General features: G+C 44.0%; 1 protein-coding gene across 1 annotated transcript in view; it reads right to left on the reverse strand.

The window, feature by feature from the left end:
- The window catches only part of LOC102084836 (deubiquitinase DESI2), a 60,344-nt gene that overhangs the window by 18,197 nt on the left and 16,795 nt on the right, over positions 1–25,352 (reverse strand). The window contains exons 2-3 of the mRNA XM_005502247.4: positions 1,754–1,826; positions 341–434 (exon numbers count right to left, since the gene is read on the reverse strand). Coding sequence (XP_005502304.1) covers positions 341–434; positions 1,754–1,826 — 167 coding nt within the window. The remainder of the gene's footprint in view (positions 1–340; positions 435–1,753; positions 1,827–25,352) is intronic.

Raw genomic sequence — 25,352 nt, forward strand, 5'->3', positions numbered from 1 at the left:
GGTTCTGTGTAACACACAGTTAATCCCATGCTTGCTGACGGGTGAAACTGGGAGCACAGAAAACAAAGAAAATGGGAAAAGATAACTGCATTAATTTGTAAGCATCCTTTTAAATGCTGTCAATCACAGCTCAGCGCTGTTCCCTGCTTGCTGTACACGCTCTTTTATCTACCTCCAAAACCCCTGCAGGGCTGACTTTGAACCAGGATCATGTAAAGGATGCAGTGATGGTGCTTATGAGCAGAGGGAAAAGGGGGACCCAGAGGAGAGGGCTCCCCTGCTCCCTCTATACCAGTGGCTACCAGGGAGGAGAGGGTAAGACATAGAAAAGGGCCCTTACTTGAATTTAAAGGTTTCGCCAAGTTCTACAGCACTGCCAGGTGTGATCTCGAAAATCCCACTGAAAGGGTAGGGATGCCCTCCATAGGCAAACTCTGACAAGGAAAGAAGCAGACTGTGAGCAATTGAATGAATGCAATGTCAGGAAAAAGTCTATGGCAGCTGTCAGCACAGCTCAGCATCAGCACCAGGGCTGGGCTGTTGCCAACACCGGTTTCAGCCAGGCTCTGCCCAGTTTCCTATCAGCCCGAGGATACTCTCACAGTCTCCGTCCTTGCTAACAGCACTGCTCTCCCACAGCGCCAGGAAAACTCTCAGAGTCTGCCTCTGTGCCTGTCATTCAGATGGCTTCCTCTTCATGGAAAGTTCTGTGGTGGAGGCATCTAGAAACACTATGAGAAGCTGGTAGTGGTGGTACTGAGCTGGGAAAAGTCTCTTCTAGAGTAGGGTGAAATCAATCTTCTTCCAGAGCAATTTACAGACAGCAACCAGGAATTACTTGCAGAAAGCCAAGCTGATTGCACTCTGCTGCCTCAGGCACACAGGTTGAGCCAGGAAATCCCTCCATGTCATGCAGACCACCTTGCATGGCCTGTGAAACACAACCTGTGGACTTACAGTGTCATGCATGCCATCTCACACAGTCTGTGAAACCTTCTGAGCTCGATATGGAACATGGCAGCTCAAGGGCTTTATCTATTGCATTGCACTGGCTAAAAATACCATGAGTGAGATAGCCCAAGTCATTCTCATTTACGGCTGAAGAAGGACAAGGGAAGTGATGCTATTGTGTACTTCTCTGCACTACAGCTGTTTTCCCAGATCTCTTGACTGCTCCTTTTGCAATGGGTGCTCTAATCAGCTTCAATCCCATCCAGACCATTTCAAAAGTCTTACAAGACATTTTCCTTTTCTTGTAACTTTGCTATTTCAAAAGAACAGTTTCCAAGATCTGGAAATCCAGATGCCATCATTTCTAGACAACAGACATACATAAATAATTACTACAAATCTGACTTATCCTGACATGGAATAAGCACAAACATTTTACGCAGGTATCTGTCTCTCTCTTCCCCCACCCCTATTCCTCCCCTTCTCTCACCTCCTGTTTCACTGCAGAATGGCTTTTCAGCATTACTTGGTCCCTTCTATCTGCCATCCTGCTATATAGCTGCACAAGATGCAGAGGCTGCAATTACATACTGAAAGTAAGAAGGGCTACATGGTTCATGATGGAACGGCACAAATTCCCAGTGAACTCCACAATGGACTCAAAAAAGAGAACTGGCTGAGTTTTTCACTCCTCAAAGCATTCCTGGCCAAAAGCTAGAAGTTTAGGATGTTTTTTTTGTATCAGACTAGCCATACAGTTGTCTCCATGTTCTGCAGGTAGTGAAAAGGAAATACTTCATACCTCTGCCGTAGATCTCGATGCCAGAGTGGAAGACACCAATCCCCAAGGTGGAGGTGTATTCATTTATCCAGTACTACAGTAAAAGAAAAGCCACATTTGGCAGCATTAGTGGAAAAGAAACACACTATCTTGGTCTAGGATATATCCCCCATCACCTGTCCTCAGAGCAACTTCCCTTAAGGACAAGAGTGAGTTTGACATTATCTTGACACAAACAAATTGAGACTCCTTACAGACCAACAGAAGTGGGTACTGTGTTTATGCAGCTGACTGGGATTAGGTCTCCAAAAAATGCTTATCTAGTCCTTTCCACATAAGGCATTTCCCTGTATTCCTTGACATAAATGGACCTGAACCTGCATAAATCCAGCTGCTACAGGAAGTGTGATTATTTATCCATCAGGTCAAATATTATGGCTGACACTGAGCCAGTTTTACCAATTCATTTATCTGATCTTCAAAATCTTGAGTTAAAAAAATCCCCAAATATTTTCTGCACATCATTTTATATCATCTCCTAACACCTACTTCTTATTAAGTTGGTTTTAGGCAATGAGATCTTGGAGACAGAGATCTAGGTCAAAAGAGCACCATTTAGTAGTTATCTCTATGACACTGGTAACTGCCTTATAGAAAAAAGAAGCTCCAAGCATACTAGTCAACATTTGGCTTAGAGGCACCATATACTATCAAGCATCATTTCCAGAAGAGACAAAGGCTTTCTGCTCAAAAATTATGTCCAAGGTGACCGCAACTTCACCCAAGTCAAAGACAAATTTTCAGAGGAAGTATTAAGTGATTTCATTGCTCTGGAGTCCAGCACTTCCCTGGTACTTTTAGAGCTGAGAATGCTGCAGTCCAGCGCAGGCAAGTAACACACCTCCATCAAGCACTGCTCACTGTTTCCACCACACCATGAAGGACAGTGAAGACAAGTCCCAGCTAAGCTAATTCTGGGGTGGGAAGCTGCACAGCTGTGCTAAGGCTGTGCTGCATTGAAGATAATTAGCCCAGCACCAGTATTTATTAGGTTAGCTGCAGAGCTGCAGAGCTGTGCTGCTACAGAAATTATGTTTTCAGGCAATGAGTTGAAACTGCCTGTGCTTGTTATATTTACAGTTCACCCACAGCTACTGCTCAGTGAAGGTGCATCTCTAGTAACTCAGAGCAACTGAATTCTTATTTTAATCAAACACTGCAAGAAAAGTGAGTGTTGTTCACTTCTCCCCATACAATGACATGACAGGTTCATTCAGCTCAAATTCTCTTTTGCATCTGGTAGCTGCTTCTGGTGGAGCCAGAATAAGCTGCACCTTCCCTGGTATCTGGTGTCACTGAACTGACACAGTATGAGTGAGAATCCCTCTGCTGTCAGGTAACCAAAGGTCTGGCATACTCCATCTACTTTCCTCACATCACTTGCTTATGTATTTTTGATGACTGCAGTAGCTCTGTAAATCACCTGGAAATGCTTTCTGTGAGACCACTGCTGCTGTGGAAAAACACAGTAACTTTGACATGAAAAGTGCAGTCCTAAGCCTGACTTAATATACGGCCAATCTTGATACCTTAAACCACATCCCCCAAAATGCTTGCCTCTGGCAGCACAGCAGTTCCCTTTCCCTCCAGAAAATGCTGTAATGCTGCTTGTTCTTTGTAAGTTTTGGTATCACGAATGATGTATTACTGCAGGAAGGGAGGAAACCACCTGACTCTAACTGGACCCCTGCTGACTGCTCTCCTCAGACCTTGTATAACCTCTTCACTTTAATTATGCAAACTCTTGTTTTTAGGATACATCAGAGCATTGGACTGGAGCTAGGTCAGGTAGGTCTCAACCTCTGCCAGCACATTAGCAGTGAGCCCTCTGTTGAACACCAGGCCTGGTATTTAGGGACAAGATGTGCCCTTGCCTTTTTCTGCCCTTCTCCACAGATCTCTGTTGCCCTGTCCTCTGCAGCAGGTATATCCCTGCTCTGACTGGGGAAGAAGATACAGAGATGAAGGCTGCATAGAAGAGCCCATGTGACACCAGCCACATCTGCTGTCTCTCATGGACACATGGCCCTCAGTTCAGTTCCTTGATCTCCCAGATCTCATGAGTTAACTCCTCAGACAGTCTCAAGTAAGCTTCAGAGAAACACTTGTTTCTATGGAGTCCCACTGTAACAGCTCCCAGAGGATATGGTAAGTAGGTTGTCGTCTTCCCTCAGGCTGGGTTGTTGTCTCACAGCAACAATAGAACAACAACATGCCCAGGTCATGCCAGCTGCTTTGCTTGTAAGAGTAACTAATAGGAAGAGAAGGGAGACTTTTTAAATTAGAAATGCTCTTGCTAGTTATCAAAGTCAGAGCTATCTGCAGAGGCTGGTTTGCATCAGGCTTTGTATATCAAACAAGGAAGTTAAACGGAAAGCCACTTTCAGCTATAGCTTTTTGTTTTCCATGTTAAAGTTTATGATGGATCCAAACAACAAATAAGCAAACAAGCAGGGAAAACCGAACTTCTCCTTGACTACCATGTTAAAATAATGCCTGGAGACCTGTTCACCTCATATTTGCACAGCACTGTCAGAACACAAGTCTTCCCCATCCTTCATCTGCCTGCACCTCCCTTGTTCCCAGCACAGTCACAGCCCCCAAGACCCCTCCTGCCCATCTGAAAGAGCCCAAGAGCCAGGCTGCAGGACAGCTCTGGAAACGCAAATGATGAGGATACCCCACCAAATATAAAGGAGAGATGAGCAAAAAGTATTTCTCTGGCTGATAGCGGGTGTTACAACCATCACATGGACATTTCTGTATTTAAATGGTGTATTTTTCACTGTGAATCCCTTTAATGAGCTGTTATGGACTGAACTGCATCAACCTCAGCCATACCTGAATTTGAACTGAAGAAAGGCTGTATTGCTTTAATACTTTATTTCAAATAACTTCAATAACACAAGACCATTATTGAAGTGGGGTCTGATTTGCTTCTTGGTTCACTGCAAATAAAAATTTTCTGTATTATCCATTAGCAAGACCAAAATGCAAAGCAGCTCTGAATCATGGCTGCTACTGTCCTCATCTCACCCTGTCTCCAGGGTGCTGCAGAATCTGCCTCCAGTGCACACAGTGAATGCCTCACAGCACTTTGGCACAGCCCACGGCTTGTCTCAGGAGGAAACTATGCTAAAATGAACATGTCAATCACTTGCTGAGCTGGAAGAGAGAATTCAAGCCAGATTTGAAACCAAGTTTATACACACATGCACGAGCTGGCCTCATTTTCCAAGGGGTTTGCAATTCTGAGCATTACAACAGCAGCAACATTCAGCAAATACTCATCTCTGGAGTAAATTGGCTATTCCTTAAATTAAAAACAAAAATATGCAGCCTGTTCTGAGTTGGATGGAAGAGCCAGGGAATTAAACACAGCAGTATCTTAAAGGAACTGTGATTCATGTCTGCATCACATACTGACTGCAAAATCCTGCCGTAAACCCCACACAAAGGAACTTGGAGCATTCTGTCTCATTTCCATCTTCAACAGAGACAGAGAACAGCTCAAAAGTGAAGAGAGGCAGGAAGGAAAGCTATCCAGGCTGCAGCAGCTTCAGAAAAGCAGCAGATAGCCCAGGAGTCAACATTCTAACTCAGAGAGGAATCTCTTTGCATTTACAGTTTGTAGTGTACCAGTTAAGAGCTCTTCATGCAGGTCCCTGACAAAGTAGAATTTGAACTTCACCAGTTTTTATTTAAGCCTTCTCTGATTCTCTAGTTGGTTTGGTTCAGAGATCAAAATACCAGGTGAGACAGTTTAAATTCCAGGAAATACTCTGAGTCAGTTGTTGTGCTATTCATTTCAGTTATCCACAGAGGCAGAAGTGAAAAATCTCACAGGCACAGTGAACCATGCTCTAACTTTCCAGAAAGGAAAGAAACTAAAAAGTTTCACAGAATCACAGAATGTTAGGGATTGGAAGGAACCTCAAAAGATCATCTAGTCCAATCCCCCTGCTGGAACAGGAACACATAGATGAGGTTACACAGCAATGTGTCCAAGTGGGTTTTGAATGACTGCAGAGAAGGAGACTCCACAACCTCCCTGGGCAGCCTGTTCCAGTGTTCTGTCACCCTCACTGTGAAGAAGATTCTTCTCATATTTAAGTGGAACCTCCTGTGTTCCAGTTTGTACCCACTGCCCCTTGTCCTACCATTGGTTGTCACCGAGAAGAGCCTGGCTCCATCCTCGTGACACTCACCTTCATATATTTATAAATATTAATGAGGTCAGCCCTCAGTCTCCTCTTCTCCAAATTAAAGAGACCCAGCTCCCTCAGCCTTTCCTCATGAGGGGGTTGCTCCACTCCATAATCTTCGTGGCTCTGCGCTGGACTCTCTCCAGCAGTTCCCTGTCCTTTCTGAACGAAGGGGCCCAGAACTGGACACAATATACCAGATGTGGTCTCACCAGGGCAGAGTAGAGGGGAAGGAGAACCTCTCTCGACCTACTAACCACCCCCCTTGTAATACACCCCAGGATGCCATTGGCCTTCTTGGCCACAAGGGCACAGTGCTGGCTCATGGTCATCCTGCTGTCCACCAGGACCCCCAGGTGCCTTTCCCCTACGCTGCTCTCTAAAAGGTCATTCCTCAACTTATACTGGAACCTGAGGTTGTTCCTGCCCAGATGCAGGACTCTACACTTGCCCTTGTTACATTTCATTAAATTTTTCCCCGCCCAACTCTCCAGCTTGTCCAGGTCTCACTGGATGGCAGCACAGCCTTCTGGTGTGTCTGCCACTTCTCCCAGCTTGGTGTCATCAGCAAACTTGCTGACAGTGCACTCTAGTCCCTCATCCAAGTCATTGATGAATATATTGAATAGTACTAGTCCCAGTACTGACCCTTGAGGGACTCCACCAGATAAAGGCCTCCAACTAGACTCTGTCCCATTGACCACAACTCTCTGGCTTCTTTCCTTCAGCCAGTTCACAGTCCACCTCACTACCTGATTATCCAGACCACCCCCCCTCAGTTTAGCTGTGAGGATGCTGTGGGACACTGTGCCAAATGCTTTACTGAAATCAAGGTAGACCACATCCACTGCTTTGCCATCATCTAGCCACCTGGTTATGTCCTCATAAAAGGCTATGAGGTTAAGCATGACTTTCCTTTGGTGAACCCATATTGACTGCTCCTAATGACCCTCTTATCCTTGATATGCCTTGAGACAGTGCGAAGGATAAGTTGTTCCATCACCTTTCCAGTGATGGAGGTGAGGCTGACCGGTCTATAGTTACCCAGGTCCTCCTTCTTGCCCTTTTTGAAGACTGGAGTGACATTTGCCTTCCTCCAGTCCTCATGCACCTCTCCTATTTCCCATGACTTATCAAAGATGATGGAGAGTGGCCTAGCAATGACCTCAGGCAGCTCCCTCAGCACCTGCAGGCACATCCCATCTGGACCCATGGATTTATGGATGTCCAGATTGCTTAATTAGTCCCTAATCCAGTCCTCATCAACCAAGGCAAACTCCTCCATTGTCCTGACTTCCTCTGGGGCCTCAGCAGAACAGGGCTCCTCAGGAAGGACAGCCTCCGGCAGAGTAGACAGACACAAAGGCGGCATTCAGTAACTCTGCCTTCTCTGTATCTTCTGCCACCAGGGCATCCACCTCATTCATCAGTGGGTCTATATTGCCTCTGGTGTTAGTTTTATCTGCCATGTATTTGAAGAAGCTCTTTCTGTTGTCCCTGACCCCTCTCGCAAGCTTTAATTCTAAGGAGGCCTTAGCTTTCCTAGTTGCCTCCTTACACCCTCTGACAACAGCCTTATATTCTTCCCAAGTGGCCAGCCCCTCCTTCCATGATCTGTAAACCCTCCTCTTTCACTTGAGCTTGCCCAGCAGTTCTCTGTTTAACCAAGCAGGTCTCCTGGCTCCCTTCTTTGACTTCCTACATGTCCGGATGCTCTGATCTTGAGCTTAGAAGAAGCAGTCCTTGAATGCTAACCAACTATCTTGGGCCCCTTCACCTTCAAGTACCCTTTCCCACGGGATTTCCCCTAGCAATTGCTTGAAAAGGCCAAAATTGGCCCTACTGAAGTCCAGGGTTGTGATTCTGCTTGGTATTCTGTTCCTGCCACATGAGATCCTGAACTCCACCATCTCACGGCCGCTGCAGCCAGGGCAACCTTTACTGCTTCAACCAGACCCTCCTTGTTAGTGAAAATGAGATCCAGCTGCGTTCCTCTCCTAGTTGCCTCATCCACCATTTGGATCAGGAAGTTATCATCAATCCACTGGAGGAACCTCATAGACTGTGGCTGGCTGGCTGAGTAGTCCTTCCATCAAACATCAGGGTAGTTAAAATCCCCCACCACAACCAGGGCCTGTAATTGTGAGGCTGCTCTCAGCTGCCTGTAGAAGGCCTCGTCAACTTCCTTACCCTGATCTGGTGGCCTGTAATAGACACCTATAACAGTATCACCCCTGCCACCCTGCCACTTAATTCTCACCCAGAGACTCTCAACTCGCTCCTCATCTGTGCCTGGACAATACTCAATACATTGTAGTTGCTCTCTCATGTAAAGAGCAACTCCACCACCTCGCCCGGCTGGCCGGTCTTTCCTGAGAAGGACATAGCCATCCATGACCACATTCCAGTCACATGAGCTGTCCCACCATGTCTCTGTAACTGTCACCAGATCATAATCTCCTGATCAAACACAGGTTTTTAACTCCTTCTGCTTATTCCCATGCTGTGTGCATTGGTGTACAGGCGTTTCAGGGAGCGAGCTGAGCACACTGATTTCACCCTAGGGGGATGGGAGGCCTCCCAGTCTTTATCAATTCTAGAGTGCTGCCCCACTGGTGCAAGCCCAGCTACAGCCCCATCCCCCTTCGAGTCTAGTTTAAAGCTCTCCAAATGAGCCCTGCTAACTCCTGCCCCAGCATCCTTTTGCCCCTGTGAGATAAACCTTTCCCACGTATCACTGTCTGGACTGCTGTCTTATAAAACCAGCCCTTATCAAAGAATTCAAAGCCCTGCCTGTAGCACCAGTCTTGTAGCAAATAATTTATGGACTGAATTCTTCTATTCCATCCCATGTCATCACCCAAAAATGGAAGGAGGGAAGAGAAAATAACTTCCACCCCAGACTCTTTCACCAACCATCCCAAGGCCTTGAAATCTTTCTTCATTCCCCTCAGACTACGGTAAGCAGCTTCCTCCCCACCTGTCTGGAAGATCAGCAGTGGGTAGTAGTCCACTGAGTGCACCAGGCTGGGGAGTGCCCTGCTGATATCCCTGATCTGGGCTCCAGGTAGACTACATCCCTATTATGAGGGTCAACTCTACATATTGGGCCCTCTGTCCCTCTCAGAAGGGAATTGCCTACTACAGTTACCCTTCTTTCTTTCTTATTGGAGGCGGTCTTGAGGTGTGGAGTCAAACTCCTCTTCCTATGTGACCTTGTAGGCAGGCCTTGTACCACATCATCACCTACCTCTCCTTCAAGATCCAGGGCCTCAAACCTATTACGGAGGAGCACCTGGGGACGCAAAGCAGGTAGGGAGGGGGTTGCCCATGATGCCGAACTGGAATTTGCTTCCAACCCTCCTCATCTTTTTGGTCCCCTGCCTCTGCCCCACAGCGACAGGGCAGGGGCTGTCCCAGGTCTCCCTGCTCTGCCAGACAGGGTGGGGGGTCCATCACCTTTTGGGGGGTATCCCCCTGAAGCCTCTCTGAGTGGCACACCAGGGAGTTACTCCACGAGTCAATCTCCTTCTCACACTGCCTGATGGTCCTCAGTCTCTCGACTTCCTCGTTAAGTTTTCACCACCATCCACACTGAGCAGATCTTCCACCTGCTACACCTCACACAGGTGGGGTGCTGGCCATCCTCCCCGGGCAGCAGCAGGCTCTGGCACTCCCTGCAGCCTGAGACCTGAACAGCCATGGTTTGGGGCAGGCCCTCTGTCTGGGTCGCCACAGTCTTTTTGTGACAAGCTCTCTGTCTGGAGGAGACCATGGTCAGCTGCAGTCTGGGACACTGCCAATAGGTGAGATGGTCTAACAAGCAAGGAGTGACAACCTCTGCACCTTGCTGCACAAGCTACCACACCTGCTGCTGCATCACAGTGTGGGTGGTACTCACTCACTTCACAAGTTGAAGTGATACACGTTGATATGCTTCTGGTAGGTCTAGGATGGAGAAGCAGATGGTATGACACTAGCAGATTATGCCATCCTGGGACTATTCAGAGCAGGAGTTCCTGGGAACTCCCACTGGAAACATGGCTTTCCAGACAGGAGAGGCCCACCCATGTAACTACTAACTTCTGCCATCAATTAATATAATACTATAACATTGAAGTTTCTATGGCTAACTTTCTCTTCACCTCCCTAATTCAGACCATTATTTTCCATGGTGTATCACCAAAATCTTTCCTGCATAACTGTGCTGAGCAGCTTAACTAACCAGCTCCCTAGAGGCTGGAGACAAGACCACCTCTGTGGCTATCTCAGATATTATTTTCTCTGAGCAGCCAACACACTAAGCAATATTCCATTTCTCTCCTTTCAAATCACTATCTGCATATCGTTCAGTAGAGTTACTTCCTTTTCCCCACCAAAGCTTTGTTTCTAGGAGCAAGAAAGTAACAGTAAAAGGGAACCAGAGCTACAGATGATATCCTGACATTGCTGGTGAGCAAAGGCCATGTTAAGAGACAGAAATAAATGGCTAAATTACCTCACCCTCTGCTAGTCTTCAGACCGTGTAGCACTCCAAGCAACACACGTCCAATAACAGACTGCCCTACCACCTAGGCTTTCCTCTTTGAGAGCCAAATCATACACAGTAACATCAACCTCTCCTTTGTAGAGATATTGTTTCTTCTCTGTAGGATGGGGGGGCTGGTTCACTGCAGAGGAGACCCTTGGCTCAACAAATCCAAGTGGAAGACACCCAGGGCTCCAGCTGCTAGCTAGTGCACTCCATGGAAAGAGCCAGACTGCCAAGGAGCATCTCTTCACACCTCTGCTTTTATTGGACACACTGTAAAAGTCTTTTCACAGCGACTTTGCCCTGGGCTCAGTAGTGCTTGGCTCCTGTGGTCAACTCAAACAGCCTCACAAAAACATACAGAGGAGCATGTGTACTAGTAAATGCAGTGATCTATCATATCTCAAACACCAGGAAAATTCTCTGCTATGTTAAAGCTCAACACAAAACCCAGTATTTAAAGCAACCCCAGAATGATGCAGGAGACCAGCCAGGGAGCATCAAAGTAATATCTCAGCATTATTTCCTGAGATGTGTTGATCCAGATATGAAATATGAGAGCACAAAAGACAAAGCTAGAGAATATCACTTCAGGAAACCAGTGAGTGAAATCCCAGCCCTATATAGTCAAGTGCAAAACACTCAGCAGCTTCAGAAAAGTTTCAGTTTTCCACAATACATTTCTCTAAACAAAGATCCAGAATCTTGGCCCCACTTATCTGCCCAAAACAGATCACAGACTTTATTCTTTGAGTAACGTTTGCATTGGTGAAGGAAGCATTACCTCAACAACAGACATACAGTACAGGGGGCTTCCCACAGATCTTTGCCAAGGCACTTCAGTCACATTGCAGCAACATTCATTCACGTCCCACAGCCCCAGGCATGCACACAGTTCTGCCAATATGTCTCAGTCCTTCTGCTGGTCGTCCCTTCTGGTCTGGAGCTCTAATAATAAAAACCTCGCTATCGTGTAGAATGACATCAAATTATACAGCATGGCTGATATCAGTGTGTTCTCTTTAGCAACTGGATGAGATTCAAGCTCATTTCAGTGTGACCTGTGTCTTCCTTACACTCAGCTCTCTGGAGGTCCAGGGCTTGTATATTAACGAAGCCTAAAATGCTATTTTCCTAATATACTGTAAATACAGATTATGCAGGAAAGAATTTAAATGCATGTGGTTAGAACAGCAACTGAAAAAGCAGCTTAACAGGATATTGAGAATGGGGGTTGATGACACAGACCTGTCTGTGCTACTTCGTACCTGGGAAAAGACCCTGGGCTGGGTCCTCACTCGAGCACATGCAGAACACTTCTCTTCCTGGCTGGAGGATCACGTCCTGTGCCAGGTCCTCTTGCTGTTGGCCAGGGTACAATAGCCCATCATGTCACTCCAAACCCAGTTAGGCAAAAGTCCCTACTTGAGTTGAGTATACTAACTTCCGCTTAACATGCCAGACAGCGTTAAAGAAACAGAATACTGCAGTAAGCAGGTCTCTGTTTATCAACAGACTAAGCCTCCAGTTGCAACAGGCTATCGCTTGCAGGTCTCAGGAAAAACAGTTCTCAGAGTGTGGTTATTGGCATATTTGCAAGCAACCCAACTGGCAGAATTGATCAAAGCTGGAGGAACTACAGGGTTTCTTCCAGGACAGCATCTAAGCACTGAGAAATCTGCAGCTGCCGTGCAGCAAGAGAGCTTGATGTAGTCCTGATAAAGAAGAGATACAGGGTTATACAAGGACCCTGCTCAAGGACCCCACTTCAGACTTGGACACAAAGACTGGGATACTTCAGACTTGGACCAGAACAGAAGTACTGGCTAGAGAATAGACATCTGAGGAGGACAGTCACATTATAGAAAGAAAAAAAAAGACAAGCCATCTCTTGGCAAGCAAGTGACTCCACTCTGCTGTGTTTTGAATGAAAGAAGTTTCTGCCGAGGACAGTTCTCCAACCTTCATGTTAATACACTCTAATAGACCAAGAATTTCCTGGGAAATAACATCCTGAAATTTGCAGCTTATACTGCTAAATGTATTTCCTCATGCAGCCCTACTGCTAAATGTATTTCCTCATGCAACCCTGCAAATGCTAATAAAAAAGACACATGGCAAGAAGCTCAACTACACCATTGAAAGGAACAACAGGCCAAGCCTCTGCAGAACCATGACAGCCAACTCTGTCTCAGGAGCTCTTCTATTTCAGCCAGGTTCTGCCCTGCAAAGGATCTTTTCCTCTCAGATTGGGCTAAATACATTCCTTAGCTGTCTCTACAGGAGGAATTTCTTTGGAGGTTGCCATGGCTTTTCAAACATTATAATATGTTTCTGCATTGCCTGATGCCTGAGCCAATGCTAAAATCTTCACAATTATGAAGCATAAAGAGCTCATTTCAGCAGCTTCTAAAATTCTGTATGTGGATTAAAAACTGCTGCTGCTGCAGGAGAGTTGGAAGTCTACTTATGCTTCAATGTTGTGATGCAATGTGATTTTACTGGAAGAACAGCAGGACAGAAGGAAATATTAATCATGATGCAGGAAGGAAACAGCATGAATTTCAGCACTTCTGAGTATTCTGAGTATTTTATTTGAAAAATCATAAACAAGATTTAGGTGTGAGAATGGGATACTTTCAGTGTCTACATTTTACAGCCTTATTCTACAAAAGGGCAGATATAGTCCCATCTAAATATTACTTGAAATCTCATAACCTTCTGCTTTCTCCATCACTGCTCCTGTCCTGGTTTTGTTAAATACAAGTTTCTCTTTCAGTGAATTTTGCCTGTCAGCTAAAGCCTTCATATTAACTGCATTTTCCTGGAGAACCAGACACATATTTTGGTAAACCTAGCAATGGAATGCAAACTTATTGATAAGCACGGATGGACATCTCGCTAGAGGGGCGACGAGAAACAAGTGACCAAGAAACTGACCAACTGGGTATAACATTCCATTCACGTGAATACTTCATATAAAAGTGGGAGATCACGAGGATCTCGTCCCTTTTTCCCTTTTTCCTTATGGCCGACATTAGGAGAGGACCTTGCTAGTCGTCCCTGCGAACTGAGGCCTAGTGAGAGACTGAATCCAGCTCCGATTGGCTGTAGAGTCTAATCAAGGACTTCGGATGCCGGCTCTGCAGTTGCTGAGACTTTCAAGATTGGTTTTGTATATTTTGTATTATTTTCTCTATTCTTATTAGTAGCATTAGTAAAACATTGCTAATTTTTCCAACTCTCTTCTCTCTGTCCTTCTTTCCCTCCTGATCACCTGTGGGAAGGGGGGAGAGGAAGGGGCAAAAAGGGGGAAGTGGGGAGGGGAGAGGGGGTTAACAATACATCTGCCAGGGTTTTATTGTCACCCCACAATCTTAGCCCTCGACAGTTCCACTTTCTACCCTGTTGCACTGATGGGAGGTGTTGTCCTGAGCAGGGTTTCCTTCCTGCAGCCATACCTGGGAGGAAGTTTACCACTGTGCAGCTTTTGCCTCAAGTGATACACATTTGTAGCCTGCTATTCAGAAAGTAGCTGATCCAGCATGCTCTGTGTTAAATACAGTTGACTCTGTTAGGAACACTAAACACTCATCCAACCTATGTCTCAGAGCTTGAGCAAAAACCTGCCTTACCAATGAAGAGACAGGGCAACTAACTAACTCAATTAGGTAACTATTTTCTGTCCTGGCAGAATGAACATACCTGTCTCTTCCATTTGGAACTTCACACAGAAGCCAACAGAAGTTAATCCACCAGCCCAAGGGTTTGTCACACCAGTCATGACACTAATGGCCCAGCTTGGGTGTCTGTGTACACAACATGGTAGATTGTTTTCTGCCAGATGAGAAGCAATATGCCATTTTTCCAACCTACACCTGCTTCCCTTAACTTCAGTCCTGACTGTGGCTGAAGAAATCAGTTGAAGGTCTGGGGTGGGAGTGGGGGCATCAAACAGAAGTCACCGAGGGGGAGTTGCTGGAGATGGGTGTAGCACATGCCAGTGCCAAGAGCCTGCCCCAGACAGTGGTCTCATAAGCAGCCCCACAGAAGGACTATCCATGCTATTGCACACCACTTCACATGCTGTAACTCCTCGGTTTTGAAAACTTTCATATATGGTCTCAACCTCAAGTATATGGAACGAGAAAAAAAAGAAAAAAAAGTGTCCATTTGCAGGATTACACTGAAATGTATTTACTCAGGGAGTGTGTCCGAGAAACTTGGATTTGTTATAAACATAGCCAAGTGCCAATGCTTTGGCCTTAGATACATTCACAATGACAAACTGAGAGTTATTCAAAAAGAACAATGGCAAAATTATCAGGGAAACAGTGAGACTGACTTATAAGACTCTTAATTTAGAAGAGTTAATAGCTTGGCAAAGCAATGACTACAGATGACAAATCTGCAAACATTTGAAGGGCTGACATGAATTACGGGAGAAGACTTCTGAAGAATGACACAAAAGGATTCAAGTAGGATTAACATAGCTTAAAAAGAGGAGATCCTTTGGCTAAGTGTTTAGAAGTTTCCTGGCAATAAGAAATCGCAGGAAAACCTTTGTGTGACTAAAAGCCAGATACCAAGAAAGCCTTAGTGTGCCTGTGCAGGACAGAGTATTGAATGATCTGAAATGTTTTCCTCTGCTAATGTCTATTCTCGGTTGAGCATATTTCAGACCCTGCACATCTACATGTATTGTGAACCCTCAGCCCCATCTTCAGACTGTGTCAGGAAGTCGGCTTCCCATCAAAGAAGATTCAAGTGACTTGGAAAAAAAAACAGGGAGATAAATACCCTACACCCCAGTTCACCAAGAGATATCTGAAGTACAGTGCAGATGTTTTGACTTGGGAACTAGCTAAGCCCCAATGTGCCTTCTAGGGTCAGCAATACAGCCTCAGGGCTCTCTGCCCTTCATCTTGCAGGAAAGATGTAACTTTGAACTGTAATAACAAATAGGGCTGTTAAATGATTTCTCAGATGTGGAGTAATGCTGTGGCTAGGCCCTGCTCAGACCAAGAAACATTAACACCTCCTTCTTGTTGGTAAGCATCCTTGCTGTCTTCTGTGGACCTCTACCAGTCTTTCTCACCAAAGAAGAGACTAGCCCTGTCCTGATGTCCAGCATTACAGAGGGAAAACAGACATTTAGTGCATCCTTTGAAAACGCACTCCATTCTACATATCAATCTTGCCTAGGGCCAAGCAACAATCTTTTTCAGAGAACTGGGCTGCAGGTAACATGAATCCCAAGCCCTCCATGGACCAGCTGATTGCTCAACAGCTGTAGCATGTCCCTGGAGTGCTGAAAAGCACAGTTTCTCTCTCTGCTTTGGCAGATCAGTAGCAGGGATTCAAACTTCAGCCTTTCATATACAAGATGAACACCTTAATCACCAGCTATAGCTTCTCCTTTAAAGTGATGTATGCACATGTAAACCGTTCCAGCAGAAGAGATTGAGATATCCATGCCACCAAATTAACTGGCAGTCAAGACTTTTCCTATCAAGGGCTCATCTAGATCCTTGCTCAGGTTCCTGAATTTCTCTCCCATAGTATCAAAATGCTAATATAACACTGATTCTTCCTCATCGGTTTGCTCTCTTGGAGTGTTCCTGCCTGGCCAAACAAATACATACTTTTGGCTAGCTCAGGCACACCAACAATCCATGACTGACAACATAAGGCAGATTTCTTGGGATCTCTTCTCAGGTTTCTAATGAGAACATCCAAAACACTACTGTCTTTCAAGCTATGACATAGTTCAAAACACACCCTCCACTATGCTGTCTCTATTCATAGGTAATTCAGGAATAAAGGATTGCTCAGCAGGATCCAACTCATACATACAGCCATCAGAGCCTTTGAGGAAGAAAATAAATACCTATGACAAAATAAAGTCTGTCTGCTCATCCTGCTAACAAGGGACAGAGCTCCATGGCTTGGTGGACTGGAACATCTGCTCTTCTTCCTGAATAGTGTTTCTTTCTGTTATCCTCCAACAGCTACTCAGACCTGCCAGGTGATCCAGACAAACACACTCAATTCCCATCATAAGGCTTGCTTACCTGCCGAGATCAGTCTGCCTTTTCTCCAAACCATATTCAGTCAGTGGTAGGGGAAGGGAGAATCATCTAAAGTGCCAGGCTTGATCATCCTGAAGGGATGGGATGCATCAGACTAAACCCTATTGTCAAAGATATGAACTTGAAAATTTTTATCAGCTGCATGGAGCCCACTTTCAACTTTATTTTGTCAGGAACATTCCCTTAAGTGCTACCAGCTGAAGGCATACTGTGCTGAGATAGAACAGGAGTCAGGAGTAAAACTCGCGAGGATGACTACCCAGTGGAAGGAATTAGGAACAGAGCTTGACTTGGTGCTAGAAATTTCTGTAAAGATGAAAGGGTTAAAAACAAAAAAGAAACAAAGCAAGAGGAGAGAGATCATGAGAGAGAGCAAGCAAGCAGGTTCATCATCATCTGGCTCTTTGGCTATACTCAGAGAAGCAAACCTCTCCAATGTAATACTAGAGGGGAAAGTAGCTCAGGAATTACTACTCTGGAAACCATGGGACTTGGAGATTGTTTCTATGCATGGCAGAGAAGGCGACTATCAAGGTACACTTTCTTCTATAAATTTAAAGGTATATTCCAAGGGATTTTTGTGATGTGTGTTGTTGTGGGGTTTTCAGTGGGTATTTTGTTTGTTTTGTTTCGCTGTGGTGTCAGATTAGCTCATTCAACAACACTCTGCTTCTCTGCTTTGCAGTTCTTCCTAGGATTTCAAAATGCTTTACAAACAGTAAATTGTTAAGCCTCACAACATTTGTGCAAAGCAGGAAGGCATTCTTCATTTTAGGAATAGGGGAAGAAAATACCAGCATACACTTTGTGCTATGAAGACACACTAAATTGGTAGCAGAGATGAGCTCAACATCCTGGCTCAAAATTTAACAATCCAACAACACTCCATACTGCCCACCAAAAAGTAGTGATCTACAGGACCGTCACAAGATTTGATGAAGTGGAAGGGAGCAAGGCTGATCCAACACAGCTCCTCTTCTGAAATGGAATATCACAATGGCTTCCTTTGCCAAAAACACTATAACGAAATTAAAAACTACCATTCCATTTGACAAACAGAGAAGAAGGATATGGAGGAAGTTTTTTAGAAGTTTCAGTTGTGATTTTTCAGCTCCTGGGGAGTTCTAGCCTTAAAAGTCAAACCTTTGTGGACAACAACGTACTCATATTTGCATTGCAACCCAAATAATTTATGCTTTCACCAAGGACAACAGCCTCCTAGATACACAAGGCAGGGACTTTGACTCTCTTTATACCAAGAACGTCTAAGAAACTAGTTAAAACAACTTCTGACTTCTGTCAAGTTCCTACATAGACAACTACTTGGAGGAGACTGAGGTAACAACAAAGTCATTGTAATTACAGCTGTCACAAAGGGATAAGAAGTCCCTTTATGATGTCACAGAAGGACCAAGAACACCACAGGCAATGGAAAAAATAGTTCCTTTTGTTACATCCCATTAATGCAGAGCACAATAATGTATTGTTCTCAACCTGTTGTGCAGAGACCCAAGGGAGATAAAGCAGACTATGTCAAATTAATCTGCAAGCTGGCAGGCTTACATTTGTTAGACAAAAGCTGACGTCTTCAGTTAAAAAAAAAAAAAAAAAAAAAAAAGAAAAGGACTTTAAAGGAAAGAAAATTATTGCCCAAAAGAAAAGCAGAGAAAAAAAAAACTTGGGTTCAAACAGGAGGTGGAAGCAAGTTTGAACATCCACAGAGATACTGATGAAGGATAGTCCCACAGCTAGGACATCAGCCAAGGACATGAGAAGTTCATGTTCCCCGCTCTTCTGTGGACTTACTACAGATTTACTTTGGACCACATCAAAACTAAAATTTCATCAGCATGATGCTATATTTAAATTCAAAATTCTGATCTTCCAAATTCTTCTTCAAATTCTCTTTTACCCTGAAGTCTTTAAAAACATTAGTGTCAGCAATCTAAACGGAAGACCTTCCCACTCCACTGCAGCTAAAACAGATGGGCTCCTCACTCAGATAATGAGAACCCCCAATAGAGATGGGTCTTCTAGCTCTCCTTTCCAGCACTGGTCATTTGCTGCTGGAAGTCCATGGACATAGGCCTCACCCTGAGGTGCCTATTGGCATCAACAGCATCTCATAGTCAGGAGTTAAAGCTACCCACCCACAAATATGGATCCCTACAGAAAATTTAAAAAGACAAAGTAACACTCATCAGATCTTCTCTCCATGCAAGTGTTATGCAAGGTCAAAATCCAGTCCAGCACTTACATGTCACAAAGACATGGAAATTCTCACTGTCTTATTCCCACTCACTTGCCAGAAACAGTTGTGCCCATCCTGTGAGGCAACAGCAGCAGCATCAGAAAACAGTGTGCTAGGGGCTATTTACACCTAAGAAATCTATGCTTCATGCTGGCTTTGGTGGCACGTGTTCAAAATACTTCATGGTGCCCATGACAGAAATTGGCTACATGCCATTAACATTAGTTTGCTATTGCAAAAAAATCAATATTTATGTCTAAGCTTCCCAGAAGGGAATGTCTTCTCCAGCACAGATGGGGGAAACCCTTTCACAATGTGAGCTCAATGTTTTTTTCCTGGAGAGGTTCCAGGGGCCATGCCCAGCTGGCAGGGTGCCTAACCAGCTTAGCTTAGAAAAATACTGGGAAATAGAGATTCCTGAAGCTAGTGACTTGTCTTTTTTCCTACAGTGCTTTGTCCTGTCTTGGATAAAACTCTTCAAACACAGTGCCAGTTTCACACAATGTTTCATTTCTATGCATTATCTTTTCCTACAAGAAAAAGGATATGGGTGCATTTTTGCCATAATCGTACACTCTCTCTCTGCTGTTCCAGCACAATTACTGAAGAATTGCATTGCGGTGATGTCACCAGATTAAGGGATAAAACAGAAAGCAAGGCATCGGAATATAGCAATGATAAAATGCTGTTGTGCCACAGAGATTCAAATACACCCTCCCCGAAAAACTCCTTTTCTGCTGGTCTGAAGAATAAAAATAAAATTAAAAAAAAAAAAAAGTAGAGCAAGAAACATTTCCTTGTGAAGGGAACTGTTGCAAGAAGGGTTAGCTGTATAACCTAGCCCAATGCAAAATTGGGTTGGAATTATTATCTCCTACAAAGCACAAAACTGATATTAAAACAGCAGTCGGGGAAGTTCAGATAGAAACTTGTTTATAACCCATGACTCGGGGGCTTCTATGCTGAGTGATTTTTAGCACTGTTTAAAATGACCAAAGATACTAACCACCAGCAGTTTTGGAAATGAGTAATCATTTCTGATTTTTGGCATTTAGCTATTGGATGCTGAAAAACTGCTTTAAAGATACTTTTGCCACTCCCCCCATATGAAGATACAACAGAATGATTAATATGTGTAGCATGCCATGATGGCTGGGAAAAAGTTAAAAAGCTTTGGGACTATCTTAACAATTCTGATATAAGGTGCTCTGCTCTGGTTTGTCTGGGGGCTACAGGGGATTTTTTTTCTCTCTCTCTCTTCGCCCCCCCATCCCCCAAGTATTCCCACTGTCTCAATTTAATGAGCAGCACTGGACATGCAGCTCTGCAATACCATTTAATAGCCATCCCTTGCTGAAGGATGGAGATGACAGCTAGCAGCAGTACCTGGCAACAAATCATCAGCATTTAGTGCTATGAATATACTGTTTTGTGTGAAAACCATTTCAGATTAAAACATGGGTGTTTGTCCCTTCAAAAGGACAGCCTCTGTGCTTGCTTCTCCCAAGAGCCACACACACCCTTGCACAGGGAGAGGCACAAACATGCCAGTGCAGCACCCCAACATCATAGCATGTACGAGACTGGTGTTGGACCCAAATATTTCCCTTCTGCTGGGCACAGTAATAGTTTTACACTTGTGCTAAACCAAAATTCTGTGCTAGTTGTGCGACTCCACTGTGTATTACGTACATCTAGAAACAGACCTGAAATTACTCTAGTGATTCAGCCAAATGGTTTCTTCATGGTCATGCATCTTATGGTATCTCTACATCTGAAATGTACACAGTGAGATCAGGGATTGAAGGGGAAGAAGGAAGATAGGGAAATACTTCAGTAAGATCAAGGAGGAGAATTCGCCCTATGAAGCACGTTTCACCAGGAATATTCCTTCCCCTTCTTTCCACCCATTTGTATTTATTTATATAAAAATCCATTAGCTACTGCAACAACATCTTGGCTGCTATTTATTTTAGTGAAAAGAGAAATGGTTGTATATTTGTACCATGGCATGCAAATGGCATTGTCTGCCAGAACCCTGCCAAAAAATTCTCCTGCATGTGGAGCAGACATCCAACCTGAACTATAGCCAGGCTAATGTAGGAGAAAGCAGCAAGCACTGTAAATATCTCATCTAGCTCACAACATCCTCTAATATCAAAGACACTTGCTCCAAGATTAAACTATCCCCCTGGTTTGGCCCTCTTAAGAACGCTGTAGATGCCCAGATAACTACTGTAGGAAAATGAAGCCTTATTCAGCCCTAGCTGACAACAGCCCACCACCTTGTAACTCATTTCTAAGGAGTGAAGAAGCACACTCCAAGTACACCTCCATTTTGATTAGTACCAAAAATAAGAGCTTGTGCTCTTAATAATAGGACACTACACACATAAATCATGTTCAATAGTCACCCAAAAATGCTTCTCAGAGAACCAGAGACCTAAAGAAGTCACCACACTCTTTCCAAACTGATCCACAGGGCAGGAGAACAAGAGCAGAACTCTATACAGCTGGGCCCATCTTAGATATGGGCATGACTCTCACAAGAGATGAAAGGTATCATTCAACAGATGTGGATCTCTGTTCTCCTGTGCCCCTTTTCTTCAAGTTCACTCACGCAAGCTAGAGAATGCAAATGGCCATAAACCTATAAATTAAGCCAATTACCCTGCAGATCAAGAGAAAACAAAGATTTCTATTCCTATATAACAGGGAAGTATCTGGACGCTCCAGCAAAGTCATGCAAGCGATGCATCGTGCAAGTGATGAATGGATAGGTCTGAGACCATTCAGTTCCCACTCCATATATCTGCCTTCTCCCAAGTTAGATGAATGCATACAAGAGGTAAACAGATTCATCAAACAAATAAGATCAGCAGTCCCAGCTTTATATATTTCATCTTATGTGAAACTTTCATTTGGTCTTTGAAGTATGAGTTCAGTAGTGTTTATATAAATCATTTTACCATGCTTCCCCTTTAACACCTCAAAAATCTTGCTCATCTTACTGGAAGAGACCCAAAAGGGATTGGGAAAAAAAAAAAAAAAGTAGTCAGTATAAAACTCCACAGAGGGCGCAAAGTTGTCTTTGACTAGACATTATGACCAAAGGAAAGCTTGCATTAGTGAGAGATCTCATCTTGGAAGGGGTTAGGGTCACCAGATGGAGTTAATAAGCCAGTTGCTGTCTGCATGCATCCTATCAGAGCTAGAGGAAAAGTAGCTCATAACCTCTTTGGAGCCAGCACTCTCTCTTGTTCCCATTTATATGCTATCTTAATGAAATATGGTGCAATCCCAGGTCATTGCTGGGGCTCATAGTTGGTAACACAAATAATTCATTAACAGCAGGACAAGACAGGCACCAGCATGCTGTAAGCAAGAGAACGTTACCTCATTCCACAGGAGAGCACAGCTAAAACCTGCACAAGCAAATAGGATATATTTTTTCATGAATCATGTGTACAAACATAAATACAGTCTGTACGTATACAGTGAAGTCTTAGAGAACAGCAGCATTTTAACTGTCTGGTTTATAGACAGTGTCCTGCTAGCGATAAGCAAACATGTCCAATCGTATGTACAAAGCCAACAATAGCTAGATCAACAATCGGCTTCTTTCACATAAGCCATTTTAGTAATCAAGTTTATAAACAGGCCCAGTATTGCAACAAAGGTGCAGCATGATAGATTTGGTCCTGGCAAGTATCCTTTTGGGAATAATTTTCTCCTAACCATCCTCCTCCAGAACGTGGTCCCTTGCACAGGAGTGCTGCTGAATCCCTGGAAATGCCTGTGCTCTCTGTGGCAATAGTTAGCCTGCTCAGAGGACAGCCTCCTTCAGCAAATAAATTACAAAAAGAGGCAAACTTCTTAACTCCCTCCCAGCTTACTTTATCCTCTAAGGTGTACTTGTACATTGTGAACCATGAGAGTAAATACATAGCTATGTTTGCCAGACTTCAGCAGCAGCAACTTCCAGGTAACCAAACATGAAAGCAATGCTAGACAGATAAATACTAGCCACCAAGGCATCTTTTCCCCTCTCTTTGTAAAAATACACCATAAGCTGCATGGTGAGCTTCGTTTCTATTTTGTGTTATCTTGTAGCCATGGTTGCTACTTTACTTGAACACTGATACCATTGGGGTCTGAGCACGAATTCTCGCAAATACCTTCTTTGCTTTCCCTTCCAACTCAGTCCTAGGAAGGCACAGGCTCTTTTTCACCTGTTTGATCAGATGGCAAAACACAGCGAATGTGACCAAGACCAGCCTGATGCCAAATCACTGCATTGGTGCCAGTTCTAAAGAAAAAAGCTCCTTCCTAAAGAAAGAATAACAGCTATGTTCAGCAGAGAGATGGGATGGACAATAACATGCTTCATGTTACAAGTGAGCCTTTGGAAGATGGTTGAAGTAAACACGAATCAGTCTGGAGTTACAAAGCCTTAAGAACACCCAAGCTTTTAGAAGCACCTCGATGTTATGTTTCCTTGGAGTGTAAAAATGTGTTTGGCATTGTAGCACGCAAACCTTAGTTCAAGCGCAGTCACATAAAAGATTTAGAAAACATGAACCCACAAATTAGGGATGGGAAAACCCCAAGGTATCCAGAGAGCACCGCAGACAAAGAGCTCTCTTACTGATCATCCCTCATTCAACTTGTCTCAGGACCTTGGGCTTTCAAAAGCAGATAAAAACATTGTCGCTTTTTGCTTCTAGATAGATATCTAAAAAAGATAAGGATAGCCTCTCTAGTGACATTTAGCGATTTCTTTAACACTTCCTCCAACATATCAGAAAAGTCTGCAGGGTCAAGTGATAGCAAATCTGTAGAGGAGAACTCAGACCTGACACAGCTGCTGTAGAGAAAATAAATCTTTGCACCAGAGCTTTCTTGTTTTCATCAGAAGAAAACTGGTGAGATTCCTATGCCTGAACCTCTCATTTTCATTGTTGTAGAAGGAGTAGGAAGAGGAAATCAGAAGCAGCTCTGTTTAAAGTTGACATGGATGAATGTATGATACATACAGACAGAAATGGCCCTGGAGGATCCCAGTGGCAGAACAACACTTTCTCAAGGTTTCCAGAGGAACTGCAGGGACAGAATAGCTGAATTACATGAATGTGGGCAGCCTCTCATGTAAAATGTCTTTGGGACCTGAGCACCAGAAGGTAGCAACTGCAGTGCTAATCTTCAAACAGAGGCCCATGGGAGAGCCAGGGAATTACAAGTCTGCAAGCCTGGCATCTAGACTGGATTCATTAGTAGAGGTAATAACAAATACAACAATAAATACGACAATATGACAATACGACAATAAATATGATATTTTGGGTAAGGGTCAACATGACTTCTGCGAGGGGAAGTCCCATGACACCCACCTCTTGCTATTCTTCGGCAAAATCAATGATCTCGTTGACACAGTTAACTTATTTCAAAATTGGTTTTGATTACATTCTTCAGAAAATGTCTTCAAGGATGTAACCAGTCATGAGACACAGAGATATAGTAGGGCTCTGCAGGTGAAATGAGAAAAGCAGATTGGAATTGACTATTCTGTCAGATATAAAACCTATCAAAAGAAAGCCATAAAAACAAACCAAAACAAAACAACTTGGCTTTTCACCACTAGGTAGTAGGCCTGCAAATTCTGTGGCAAGGCATGTGGATACAAAATGCTGCATTTGTTTAAGAGAACTAAGTAGAAGAAAGAGCCATCAAGGCTTAGTAAAGAGACAGATGTTACGCTCAGAAAAGCCCTGGAGCTGAAAATGTTTGGAAGCTGCAAGAGTGTTATAGGGAAATGTCACGTGTGCTCATGCTGCTCCATCTCCAGTAATGGAGCAGCAGACTCCAGACTTCCCTCCAGCAGACACTGAGGGAAGAATAAAAATATTGAATTAGATGGACTCTTGGTTTGAACCAGTTTGGCCATTCTTATGTTTTGGTGTTCTTTGCAAAGCAGAATGAAAACATTGAAAGGAAGCCTTAGAAATTAGTTCTCCCATCATAGCACAGGGATATTTTTAAAAAGGAAAAAAAAAAAGGAAAGAAAAAGAGAGAGAGTAACACGTTTTATTTCCCGGAAGAGGGAAAGATAAAGGGGGGGACCTATTCCAAACACCCATCTGAAAGATTCCGGGCAAGCCTTATGAACCACCAGAAGAGAATCTGCCTCACACTATGATATTCAGGATACAGTTTAAGCAAAGGTTTTGAGATTACATTGTAATTACCCAATTAGCTCTTGCGTGCAAAGGGGATTCTCTTGCATTTATTCATATCCATCAGGGCAGAAATCCAAATCTTTCTGCCTGCTGTGGATTTGCTCTTCGAATTCATCAGTATTAATTTCTTCACCACCCACACAATTCTCTGAATCTCCTCCTCCCCTCCCTGCCCCATTGCCACCTGTCAAAGTTATAAAGATGATTGGTGCTTCTTAAAAGCAGCACAGAGGATCTTTATCCAT

The sequence above is a fragment of the Columba livia genome, chromosome 5 (assembly GCF_036013475.1).
Source record: "Columba livia isolate bColLiv1 breed racing homer chromosome 5, bColLiv1.pat.W.v2, whole genome shotgun sequence".
In the NCBI taxonomy this organism is placed as follows: Eukaryota; Metazoa; Chordata; class Aves; order Columbiformes; family Columbidae; genus Columba; species Columba livia.